The 12,470-nt window shown below is 45.5% G+C and overlaps 1 protein-coding gene across 1 annotated transcript in view; it reads right to left on the bottom strand.

Moving 5' to 3' along the window:
- Nucleotides 1-12,470, bottom strand: part of med13a (mediator complex subunit 13a) — a 69,790-nt gene that overhangs the window by 8,652 nt on the left and 48,668 nt on the right. The window contains exons 10-19 of the mRNA XM_085288141.1: nt 11,500-11,716; nt 7,130-7,160; nt 6,619-6,740; nt 6,346-6,430; nt 4,924-5,135; nt 4,132-4,328; nt 1,525-2,441; nt 1,193-1,360; nt 508-731; nt 167-356 (exon numbers count right to left, since the gene is read on the bottom strand). Of these exons, the coding sequence (XP_085144267.1) occupies nt 167-356; nt 508-731; nt 1,193-1,360; nt 1,525-2,441; nt 4,132-4,328; nt 4,924-5,135; nt 6,346-6,430; nt 6,619-6,740; nt 7,130-7,160; nt 11,500-11,716 (2,363 nt within the window). The remainder of the gene's footprint in view (nt 1-166; nt 357-507; nt 732-1,192; nt 1,361-1,524; nt 2,442-4,131; nt 4,329-4,923; nt 5,136-6,345; nt 6,431-6,618; nt 6,741-7,129; nt 7,161-11,499; nt 11,717-12,470) is intronic.

Genomic DNA, 12,470 nt, shown 5'->3' with positions numbered 1-12,470 from the left:
CTCCAGCCAGCCTTTTTATCACATAGCAATATATTAATAACTACATCAAGAGGTGTTAAAAGGTGGAAATTCAGCACCAAAGAGCTGAATGAACCATATTATCCACCAGAACAACCAGCAGCCACACAGAATCAAGCACGTGGTAGGAAATGTCAGCGTAACGTACCGAGGTTGTGGCGGCACACTTGTGCATAGAGTTTGAGCTTAGCGAAGGTGTCACTGTTGCTGCTGGCAGCCTTGAGGAACCAATCACTGACTGGCTGATCCACGGGGGTCTTGGCTCCGTTGCCACCAACAAGGACGATGCCATCAGCGTAGCCTTTGGAAATGGGCCGGTGCTGTCCCAGACGACATGACTGGAGGAAAATGGATAATGGCGGCGTGTGAAAAACAGAGTATGATACATAGATTTACTTTCATTAGTTTGATTTAGCTAAAGAAAGTGCCGAGAGTAGTTGTTGTGTGGTGACAAACTAAAGGGGCATCGTATGGACATTTAATCCTTACCTCATAAACAGCGGTGAGGTCTCTGAAGAAGGTCTTGGCACCACTGAGCAGAGCCTCGTTGTCAGGACAAACAACCAGATAGCCGATGTCCCGCTGGGAGCCGAAGGGATCCAGCAACAGCTTCTCCCAGTAGGGCAGACCAAATGGAGACAGTACCACAAAGTCATACTCATAACCCACTAAGAAGGTGGGGATGGGTAGAGGCTCCGGGGACTCGTCTGTGCCTGTGGAGGTGATGGGAAACAGGAGAAGAGTGAAGGTAAAACCAAGCGTGGGTGGAAAGAAGCCGAAAGCAACAAGAAATAAACCAAAGAGTGAAAATAGTTAACTGGTAAGCTGTCACATTCAAACTTTCACTGTGAGGTCACCCAGCAACGTGACAGCTCCTCCCAGCAGAACCACAGCAGAGGGGCTTCACCCACTACTGATGTGACAGTCTCCAGAGCTTTGCTCCCTCGAGATTCAAACGTCATCCACAACGTTTCTTAATCATCCTTATGCTACAAACTAAGGATCTGACCGGCAATTCTTTTCAGTTAGCACTTTTGCACTCAGACAAGCAAGATTCAGGGATTTTACTCAGTCTGACACCTCTTCATCTTCTGTATCAGGAAACGAAAACAGTCAATCGCTAATAGCGTCGCGTGAATAGCAGCGAGGTCTCAGAGTTTAACACGGGATTTACCGTAAGAGCCCCGTCCAGCCATCTTGTGGAACTGCTGCCAGGTGAGGGGACCCTGAACGCCCCATGACCGCACCGTCCTTTTCTTCTGGATTGCATCCTGGAGTACGGGCTGCAGGGACATCAGCACCCGCAGCACATCCTGAGAGCACAGCGCACTCACGTCCACTGCTGGAGGACAGGTGAACACAGGAGACAGAGATTCATCACAACACCAACATTACGGGGGGGAAACAAACCATGGACTTTAAACATGGTGTTTAAAGAACAATTATTTTGTTTCTCAAAACAAAAACTATTAAAAAAGCAGGTTCTTGAAGGCGTTACGTCCTCACCATTTTGTTTGGCCCAGTTGTGCAGACAGGTGCTCTTGACCAGCGCCTCGTCCACCTTGCCACCTGACATGTTGTCCATGAACTGCCTGCCGTGCTCCATGGCCATGTAGCAGTCGCTGCGGTAGTCCCTCTCCTCTACCCGTACACATGGGGGTATAGGAGCCCCGCCTGGCCCCCGAGTCACTGCGTCATGCTCCAGAACTGAAATGGGTGAAAAGGGGTTTGTGCACTGATCCTGCAGGAGCAGAATCAGCTCGTCCGAGATATGGTCGCTTCTCCCGGCTCCATTTCTCTCCAGCGAGGAAAGCCGCAGCTCCTCGAAGCGCTTCTCTGCCTCTCTGCTGATGTCCGTGCCGCGGCCGATGATGTCCAGCTCGTCCTCCAGGAAGAGGCCCGAGCCGTTCCCATAGCGCCTGTTGACCACGGCGCTGAAGCCACAGTTGCAAAGTTTCTGGGCCTCGCTGACCGGGTCGCTCAGGTACACGCCCGCATCCGCTCCTTTGATGTTCATGTTGCACTCGCAGATGCAGCAGCTGTCAAAGTTGCAGTCCTTGAAGAGGTTCATGACCGTCTCGGAGAGGATGAGGGTGACGTAGAGGCTGTGGGCCTCGGGGATGGAGGGTACCGTGGCCGGCTCCACCGAATTCAGCGGTCGGCAGGTGGAGGGGGTTGACGCCGCTGGGGAGCAGAGGTCAGAATTCTCGTACTTGATTGAACCCTGGACGCTGGAGGGGCCACGTGGCGTGCGGGGGGTGCGAGGCGTACGTGGGGTAGGGGCGGAGAAGCGGGGGGTGGCGGGTGAGGGCAGGATGCCGGTGCCACCACTGTTACTTGGTGGAGCGCTGTTGATCATGAAAGGCGTCTGGGTTTGAGGGGTGTACTCTTGGTCCATGGTGCTGCCCACACTGGGGATGTTACTGAGAAACGCAGAGAAATTAAAGAACACAAATTAGATCCGTCTCACGTACACGAGTCCCCTGGACAGAGGGTCTAACTGCGGTGCAAAGATATGGGAGACACCACACAGTTGTATGCAAAACATGGTTCTTCTTGGGTGCCAGATCAGTAACATTCAGTACACCGCTTGAGATAACAGCATACTGCCATCCACCTGTCTTGCTGAATTTGCGAAGACAATTTGAGTAATAAGGCAGTACAATAAGGAACGCAGAGTGGGTTCAGACACATGTTTACACATGAGGGAACACGAATGCAGGAGGGAGAGACTGCGAAACAAAAAAAGGCAGCAGAGGGAGAAGACATTCAATAAACATTTCAGCAAGCGTCCCTCTGAGGTGAGGACATTTTTGGGTTTGCAAGCAACTGTGAGGAAGCAGAGGGAGACAGAGTGTGTGAGAGAGCCAGAGAAGGGTGGGGGTGGGTGAGCACATCGTGTCCCTAGCTGCATGTCGGGGGAACAGCTCCTGGCGCAGACCCATTAGAAGGAAGTCCCAGCACAACACTCTCCAGCCGGGACACAGTCGCCATGGGATGCAGATGGCAAGGCAGCACCATAGCAACAATATACAAAGTGCTTATAGACACCTCTGTCTACCCACTCAGGCTCAACTTAGCGTTCCAATAACTTAAACCAAAACCTTACTAATGTTACAGTTATTCAAATATTTAAACCAAAAACACTGACCACCTTCTTTGCTTGTTATGCTCTACATCTGCAGTCATGCTCCAGTGTACTCGAGAGAGAAATGTTCTTAAATGATCTGCATCATCAGGCGACAGTATAACCCCGCAGATGCAATTAGTTCTGCTTTTAAAAAAATGACTTCTTGTGGAAAAAACAATTTAAAAAAAAAATCAGTCAACCTTTCCAGCTGAGAAAGAGCACTTCCTGTAAGTAAAAAGCAACGCGTCTCGTATCTTTAACAACTAGCGTTTGGTCCAGTTCAGTCATTTGCTTTAAAGGGTTTTTATTATTTATAGAAAATTACATGGTTTGTTATGCAGTTTATCAATATGCATGTATTAGTCAAACACACAAAGTAAAGTAACACTGGTTAATACTGAAATAAGAAGTGCATCATTGTACAAGAGGAGCAACAGAGCCTAGATAGCAATCAGCAAACACAAAGCTAATGTGAGGGTCGACCGAAGAAAGGCAGAAAAACCAAACGGTCAGAAATAAGTTTCCATGTTTGTGTGGAAAATAGCAGAGCTGCATGTGTGTAGCCAACAGCAGCACTGACAGATCTACTATAGCCGGCACGCTGCTATGAGCAGCTAGGTGGCATGGAGCCGCTGTGGGGGCCCATCTCACCACTGCGGTTATAATCCTCGCCTTCAACCAAGAAGGCATTTTACACTCGGATCCCTGCTCCGCCTGAGGCAGCCATGCATGGGAAATTGAGCTGACTGCTAAGGTGGTGTCCAGGGATAGACCAGAGGCTGTGTGGACAGACAGAGAGCAGGGTACACACTTCCTCGCACACCACACTCAACTAGAGCCCTGAATCAGAACAATTCTTTCAAACAGGCTGACATATCTGAATTAGTTCAACTGACTGTCAAAAGACAGAGAGAAAAAAAGACCTACAGAGTCACACCTGAAGGTAAACATCCAAATAATATCACAGAAACAGAGCAGCATACCTGTCCTTGTTAAGGTAGGTCATCACAGGCACGGGGTTGAGCATGTCCCTGCCCATGGTCCAGCTGGGTCGGTAGATGCAGTCCTCTGGTACTTTGATAGGTGGGAGACACTGACTGGGCAATGTCTTCAGCGGGGCAAACATGGAGCAGCCTACAAATAGCTGACACAGCTCTGGCTTGTACACAAAAGAATAGTCCTGCAAAATGGACAGAAAATAAGGCATCACTGTGTCTGGTCCTTTGGGGGCGGGGTAGCCACAAACAAACACCCAAAAGATGAATCACAAGCATCCCAAACAAATCCTGCGGCAGCTTCTTTTCACATTCAGATATTACCTGATACACAGTTATTGTATTGACAGTTTGCATGTTCTGTTTGGACGTGCTGCAGAAAATGAAATCAGATGCATGCACAGGCAGGACATACTGGTGCTGGCCAGATCCCGTTTGCAATATTTGCATCACTAGATTACTTTGATACTGGGCCAGTTACATTTTTGTTAAAAAAGATCATTTTTCCTTATTTTCTAGTAGATGTTTTTGCACGTTTAGATCACCCTACAAGAAGAGACCTCTGAAGCACGACAGACAAGAAATTCTAAATTCTGTGCATCACAACAAAAGATTGCTGTTCTTGCTCTTGGTATCCAGCAGATTGCATTGTGGTATGGGCCCTTGATTCCAAATCTGTTTTAAAAACCAAATCCACCAATAATCACCAGCTTTGACATCTATAGTTTCTGGCAGTAAATCCTCCCTACAGAGTCAGTCAGCTGTAAGTCTCACACCCACCTTGATCTCAGATGGCTTAGGGCTACAGAAGCTCTCCTCCACCTCAATCTTGAAGTGCCCTCCTAGAGTTGAAGGGCCTTCCACTGTTGTCATGCCCGTGCTGGGATCCATGGTGCAGTACTCCTTGCTGCACATGTTCATAGGTGAGTATCCCATGATGTGCTGCTCCAGGGAGGGAGGCGTGGGAAACATCTGGATTAGATGATCTGAACCTAGAATAGAAGAACCAGAGGGTAACGATGAAGGTCAGACTGAGGCTATAACGTGTCTGAAGAGGAACAAATGCAGGAGGTTTAAGGCAAACGTCTATTGCAAGACTACTGCTGTTATCACACAGCTTACACTGGGGATACAAGTAATTATAGGTCTGTATCCTATGTTTAAACCGCACTTCACAAACCATTTAGTAAGATAGTAACTACGGAAATAGCTTCACAAAAAATGTTTCAATTTTAGCTTTAAGTGTTACTAAGTGTTCTGCCTGCTGATGCATGTTTTATGTTTCTGTAATCAAATATGACAGCCATGGTGGTGCTACAGGCAGCTATAGCTATGTGACTACCAAACCAATGAATGTCTAATTCCTTACATTCCTCTAACAGGACTATCACCCTCATGTGAGGAAAAGTTTGCATTTGCATTAGGTATTCAATGCAAGACTATTTTCAGAATTCAGCTGGGCTGTTGAAACTCAGCTGTTGCAAAGGTAGATGATAGTGAAACCAGCAGCTCCTTTTTACATGTCTTGCATTTACATAAAGATAAGTCTGCAGCAGAATCCTGGTTAAATAAATAGATGGCCACAGTATGCTGAGGGAATATCCAACAACTAACTACTTTTGCTATTGTGAGATGCATCTGGGAGACCACACACAATTTAAAGTAAAGGCCACGGCCCTGGGCTGTACATAAAACTAAAGACAACGGTTGATCTGAGACCAATTTTCCTCACAGTGAAATATACAGCATCTTTAAAAGGCTCTAGTGTCCCAGTGCTCCAACCAACACTAAGCAACAGAAACATTTTGTTTTTGTTGCTTAGAAAATCTCAGCTGCAGCTGACCTCAGACTAACAAACCAATAACTTCCAGCAGCAGCAGGTTTCTAAGCTGTCTGGTAGTGAACAGTCACACTTTTCACCACTAGGTGGCCAAATCCAGTCTGAGCAACAACTGTGTTTGAGCTGTAAAACATGAACTTCATTTAGTGGATTAAAGGATATGAAACCTTTAACCTCAGCTGAATACTAAGCGTGGGGAATACTGTGTTTATGTCTCAGGTGGCTTCTGGCAAAACCTCAGTGTATAATTCTTAATTTTCAGGGGCCTCACAGGTGCGACCAATCTGATTCTACATCTGTGTTTGGAGCCTAGGGAGGCATGGCACAAGAGAGACAGTGGTGGGAGACTGAGCGATACATACAGGGTACAGGATCCAAGATGGATGATTTGTTTTCCTTGTTGCCAAATATCCCGTCCGTTCCATTCACCGGTCGCCTGGAACCCGGCTGTAGGAGGGAGAGGGACGAAAAAGAATAAAACACCTGATTAAGTCGGTATTTTTGAGTCAGTAAATATAGCTATTAATTCATTCCTGGTATTAGTCACACACAAATGGCTTGTAAATACCAGAGGTACCACTGCTCTGGCACAAAAGTGAAAGACACACAAAACCACACTCAAGATCTCTACTGACCGCCAGCTCATCCTCATCTGAGTTGAAGAGGTTGTCCAGGTCGTTGATGGACACCACCAGGTCCGTCTCGTGGATCAGGCTGGTGGAAGTCACGCGGTTGTGAGGCGCTGCACGCTGAGGGTCTGCGCACACAAACACTGCTGTAAATACTTCTCTCTTTCCACAAGTAGACGGCGGCTGTTTGAGAATCCACTGAAGGCAGCAACGTTGCTCTGAGCTGTGATCGTTTCGTTAGAATTCTCCAAAAATTCAATTAGTGAAATGCTTTCAGCATGACAAATCTGTTATATGAGATTTAAATTAAAAGTAATTGAGAATGAATGTTACTTATTTGGTAAATTAATTTCTATTGACGTATTGGAAATGTAGCTAACAGGTTTCGGTCACTGTGGTGGCTCGCCAAAATCCATCTGAATACTAAAATGAAAAACGCTGGAGTTACTATGTCGGTCTTCTGAGAGCAACAGTACAACTGAGTGTGTTGGGGTGATGCTGGAAACAGGCTGCTTACCATCTGATGGGCCGGTCCCTCCATCCTCACCCTGTGAGAGAGAAAAGAGATTGGCTGCTTAGAACAACACAAACACTGAACTGTTACTGACACGCTGTTTCATAGCTTCATTAAACAATATTCTCAAATTAAATTGCACCGATATCAATGAAATTCTCACACAACTGCATGGTTATAGGCGTGTCAAATCTTTTAAGCCCAAAACTGTGATTCAGAAAATGTACAAATAAAGTTGATGAACTACAAAAACACAAAGAGAACCATTTCAAAAGCCACATGCTACCTTATCCAATCAATGTGCAAAATAATTCAACCTATCAATAACAAAAGTACAGTGAGAGAGGCAGACAAACGGGGAGCGGTAGATTCTCGTGTCTGCTGAGGCAAATAAGATTTCCAGTGCAGCCCAGAGTGAAATCACGATCCAAGGAATGGCCTGTTAGGCTCCTACACAGACATCGATATCTGGGAGGCCTGGCCTTCTGTGCCAGCGTGCTCTTGTGGCGTGTTGTGTGTACACTGTGTGCTGAGCAGTTTGAGAGGGGAACAGCAATGTTATGTCCTGGCCATTGATTTCATTACGCTCCAGGGTTTTCTCTGAGTAACGCAGGCTTTAATCTGTCTCCCTTAGAGGCCCAATCCAGGGCAGCGCACAACATCCCCACCAAGGCTGCAATCTATAGGCGGCAAAGACACCTTAACCCCTTATCAATAGCGTAGCCTTGGGTGGGAAGGTGTGTTAGCATCTGGCAAAAGACTCGAAAGCAGCCCAGCTTTCTTCTCCGTCTCACAAGACGAGTCGCCAGTAAGTGATTTAATAGTCTGATGAGCAGTAAATATGTCTGACTCGACAAATAAGCGTTATTAAAATAATGACTTAATCTCACATTAAGATTTAATTTGACACAGTAAAGTTAACCTTCACAGGCAGATTCTGAAGGTTTAGATTAAATATGTGGCACTCCATACTGTACAGTAATGCCACTGTTTTGCACATGTCTCAACTCTTTATATTTTTATGTATTTTATTTATTGTTTACTCTATTTAATTTGTAAAATATGTACACACACACACACACACACACACACACACACACACACACACACACACACACATGTAGAAAAATATTTAGTATACACATCCAGAAATGCATATACTATTATATATTGTACATATATTTATTAGTTTCAGATGTAGCCATTCTTGTATTTTGCTTGTTTACATTATTGTATTTTGCACAACTCTGTTGCTTGTGAAGCTCGCACACAAGAATTTCACTAACACGTGCTGTACCAATGTACCTGCACATGTGATGTGACAATAAAAGTGATTTGATTTGATTTGATTTGAGGTAGGAGGTGAAATTCATTGCAGCTACAACGATGAATGACTCAAGGGGAAAAAACAACAACAAAAACAAACCGAAAGACAACAAAATTATTAGTTTAAGAAATAACCAGTGCACGCTCACACGCAGAGCATGTGGTGGATGTGCACACACAAAGTAAAGCAGACAGACAGAGGGAGAGCTCCACTGCACACAGTGCTCTTAAGAGACTTCACTCCACCGAGAGCTGCCTTCACCCTCACATTTCTGCACACATCGGGGGCGTGCAGCGGGGTCGTAACCAGACAGAAGAGAAGGAAAATAGTTGAGTGCGCTTTTTAAGGCTCAACGCTTCAGTGAGTCGGGTTTGTGGCACTGTGACGTCCCGCTGGGGACGGGGACACAAACATCGAATCTCCCTTTCAAAATCGTACCAGCCAACAGGTGGCCCTTCTCTGGAACCGAAGCTAAAAGCCGCAGAGGCGGAAGCAGAGCAGGAGAACACAGCGAGGAGGGGAAGGAGGAAGAGGGCAGATCAAATAGGAAAAACACAACAACTCAAAGGAAATTGGAGAGGCTAACTATTTGGTGTTCCTTTGGGCGCAAACAACAATAGTGATTCAGGAATGGTTTCCTGCTCATTTAGACTTTGGCAGTGAAAGCGGATGCATGCAGAAAGTGGTTGCCCTGTTATTTTTAGTGCAGCGTTGCTGAGGATGCGGATGGCCTATTTTCTAACTCGCCTGCTCCCGGATCTTAAAATCAGCCCTCTTGTCCCTTTTTCACCCCAGGCAACTAAGTGAAAGACGGCTTGGAATAAAGCGGTGACGCTCAAAAAGGCTTCGCACCAACACGCCTTCTTCAAACTGTTACTGCAGCTTTCTGTAATATAGCCGATGGACTGCGGCTACAAGAGCAACTAAAAGCAGCCAAACCGCCTCGCACAGCTGTTTTCTAAGCAGGTAAACCAGCATTAAAACTAGCTGGACTTCAAGGTGACAAATCCACAGATAAATCACGATAAAAGTCTCACGTGATAATCTGCCTTTGACAGGAATATCTGCTGACTCAGGTTTATAATCATTACAATGATCAGAGGAAAGCAGCTAAGCACATTTAATCCTCAAACATGCCTCGACTATTTATATTTAATGTCACTTCATGCAGTTTTTACTCCTCATTTATATTAAAGCTGCAGTTACAAGTTGTTTAGAATAAAATGAATTTATATTAAAACCAACAAGGAATTTTCTTTTTTGGAACAAGTCCTTTTTACATGGGATCAGTGCGACTGGGAGACTTCATGGGATTTACAAACTACCAGCAACATTTGTGTGTTTTGCGACACTTTCACGGAGATAAGCAAAGTCTGAAATTTGGCGCTAAACAACTACAAGCTGCAGACATAATATTGTGCTAAATAAGCTGGGCCTGTGAAAAGAGTGCACGCTACCCATTAGGGCTGCACGATTAATCGTTAGAAAATCGCGATCTCGATTCATACTTATGTGCGATCTCATTTCTAAATGACAACGATTAAAAAAAAAAAAAAAAAAGACGACGACGACTGTACCGCATTTTGATCCGGGACGTACTCTGCATGAAAACAAGCGCTCACTCTTCCTGCTCAACAAATGACAAGGGCGGAGCCTTATACCACGTGATACAGAAGCTGTGCCGTGTGATGCTAAAATTAGCAGGAAAAACAACGGAGAGCACGTCAGGGATGACGAGAAAGTGACAGGAGAAAATCCGTCCCGGTCAACCACCCAAACATCAATAACGGGAACCTTATACAGCGCTTCCCTTTACCCGTCGAACTCCCGCAGGCACAAAGACATTACGGAGGCTATCACTTATCACCTGACCAAAGATATGGCTCCATCAACACTGTGCAAAACGAGGGATTTAGGAAAATGATCAACACCCTAGACAAACGCTACACAGTGCCGTCCCGCAACTACTTTTCTATTGTTGCACTACCTGCTCTGTACACGCAGCGTCGAGCAACGGTGGAGACGGAATTTCAAGCAGTACAACAACAAAACGTGAGACATTTATTGTTTTTATGTTCAGTCTCAACTGTTACGAAGTTGATGTGCAGTTAATAAGTGCAATAAATATTTATACTGGAAAAGAGAATCGTGAGAGAATCGTGATCTCAATTCTAAGCCAAAAAATCGTGATTCTCATTTTATGCTAAATCGTGCAGCCCTACTACCCATCTCATCTCCCATAATCATTTACGCTTTATCTGTGAATAGATCTCCAGTCTGTGCCCACCTGACTTTGTAAGTGTAAACTTTCATTTTTTCACCAGCACAGCAGCCATAAATCTCACAAAGGAAAAGAGACTGATGGGAAATGTAGTGAAGACAACAACGACAAAAAAAGAAAAACACCAAAATCATAACGATGTTCAGGACATGATCATTCCCCTCTGCATTTTCACCTTACAAACTATTAGTACAACGTGCTGTCAGTGTCCCTGTCCTGTGCAAACAGAGCTCAAGACACAAATATGGAGACAAGAAAGTGAGTAAATGATAATAACAGGATGTTGTGGATACCGTGCTGGTCACAGTTAGCGGTTCTATTTTAGATCTAGATTGCAACAGTTACAATTATAACTGTAAAGATTACTGTTACACAAATAAGCAATTTGATCTAAATCAGAGAATGAAGACCATCCAATAAATGGCACATGGCAGAGCTGGTTTGCAGCGTACCTTGTGGGTGACTTGTGCAAAAGGTAATTTTGCATTCACAGAAAGTGACACTTTTTCAGTTCTGAAAATGTTGCAAAATCTATTCTGAATGCATCTAAATAAAGTAATGGAAATATAGGAGAAAATGTAATAGAGAGCAGGCAGAGCTTACAGCTTACTGTCTGATGTTCTTGTCAGAAGAACAATAAGCAAAAGGGGCCATTTTTACAGCAAGGTCGGCATAATGCATCCATTACAGCGCGCAGTAAAGCCGTATGAATATCCTGCTAACAGCTGAGGAGCATTCCTCGCTCCTCCACTTGGCTGGCCTTACCTTGTGTTTCTTTCCTGGCTCCCGCTCCCCGCCTGACTTATCCTTCTTGTTGGAGAATGTGAACTTGACATCTCCTTCCTCAAAGGCGTAGGGGTCGACCTCAGGCTCGTGATCTCCATCTGTTACAGCAGCAGCAAGATGCTGGTTCCTCCTGGCTCGATACATCTGCACGCGTTCTTCGGAAACCTTGAGTGGCCATTTAGACGTAGACATCACCCTGGATAGCGGATAAAAAAACGCAGTGACTCCTAGTGTTTAATGTAAAGATCTTCATAAAGTAGCAGTCTAACTGATGATTGCGATTGTGTGTGAACAGGGTGAGAGAAGAACACTGCCCCATCTGCTCTGTTTTGGTGTGACATCATGTACCAGTGTTTTTTACTGGAGTTACAGAAATGGCAGTGACTGCAACTGGTTCCGACAGCCGTCATGCAGAAGAAGCCTCCTGTTTGCTGTCAGACAATTACATTTCTGCTGGCTTTATGAGAACACGGTGGCTCTGACACACAGAACTATCACCTGTTGCATCACTCATCAAAAACTCTTCTGTAGCTCGGACTCTGGCCTACGTGTTCATCATATGTAACAGCCCGGGGACGACACGGAGAAGAAGGCGTTATCCTTGGCCTTCCCTGCCAGCAACAACTGTGTTTTTCTGTCCTCCTATCACGCCTGTCCAGCTTTGATGCAAGGTGATGGTGTGCAGTGACCTGGGTCACAGCTTAGCCAATATTCAGAGCTGTAGCTGGGGGGATTACAGCTAGGATAGGCCATCCAAGTGGCCGGCCCCACTCAGGACTGCATAACTTCCCTGATAATTCCCTCTCTGGCCACCCTGGTCTTCACCCTGGACCCTTCATGCTGCCACTATCTGTGATACCTCACTAGCAGCTGCAGCTCAGTCAAATGCTCTCTAGAACCTGCTAAACTGATAACCAGCAGATAGTACTTTTATCAGCTCCACCTCTATT

This window comes from Mchenga conophoros, linkage group LG10 (assembly GCF_057382185.1).
Source record: "Mchenga conophoros isolate Kocher_MC1m ecotype Shallow Benthic linkage group LG10, M_conophoros_male_GT1.1, whole genome shotgun sequence".
NCBI classification, from domain to species: Eukaryota; Metazoa; Chordata; class Actinopteri; order Cichliformes; family Cichlidae; genus Mchenga; species Mchenga conophoros.
The sequence above is the reverse complement of the archived record's forward strand: the minus strand, read 5'-3'. Positions and strand labels throughout refer to the sequence as shown.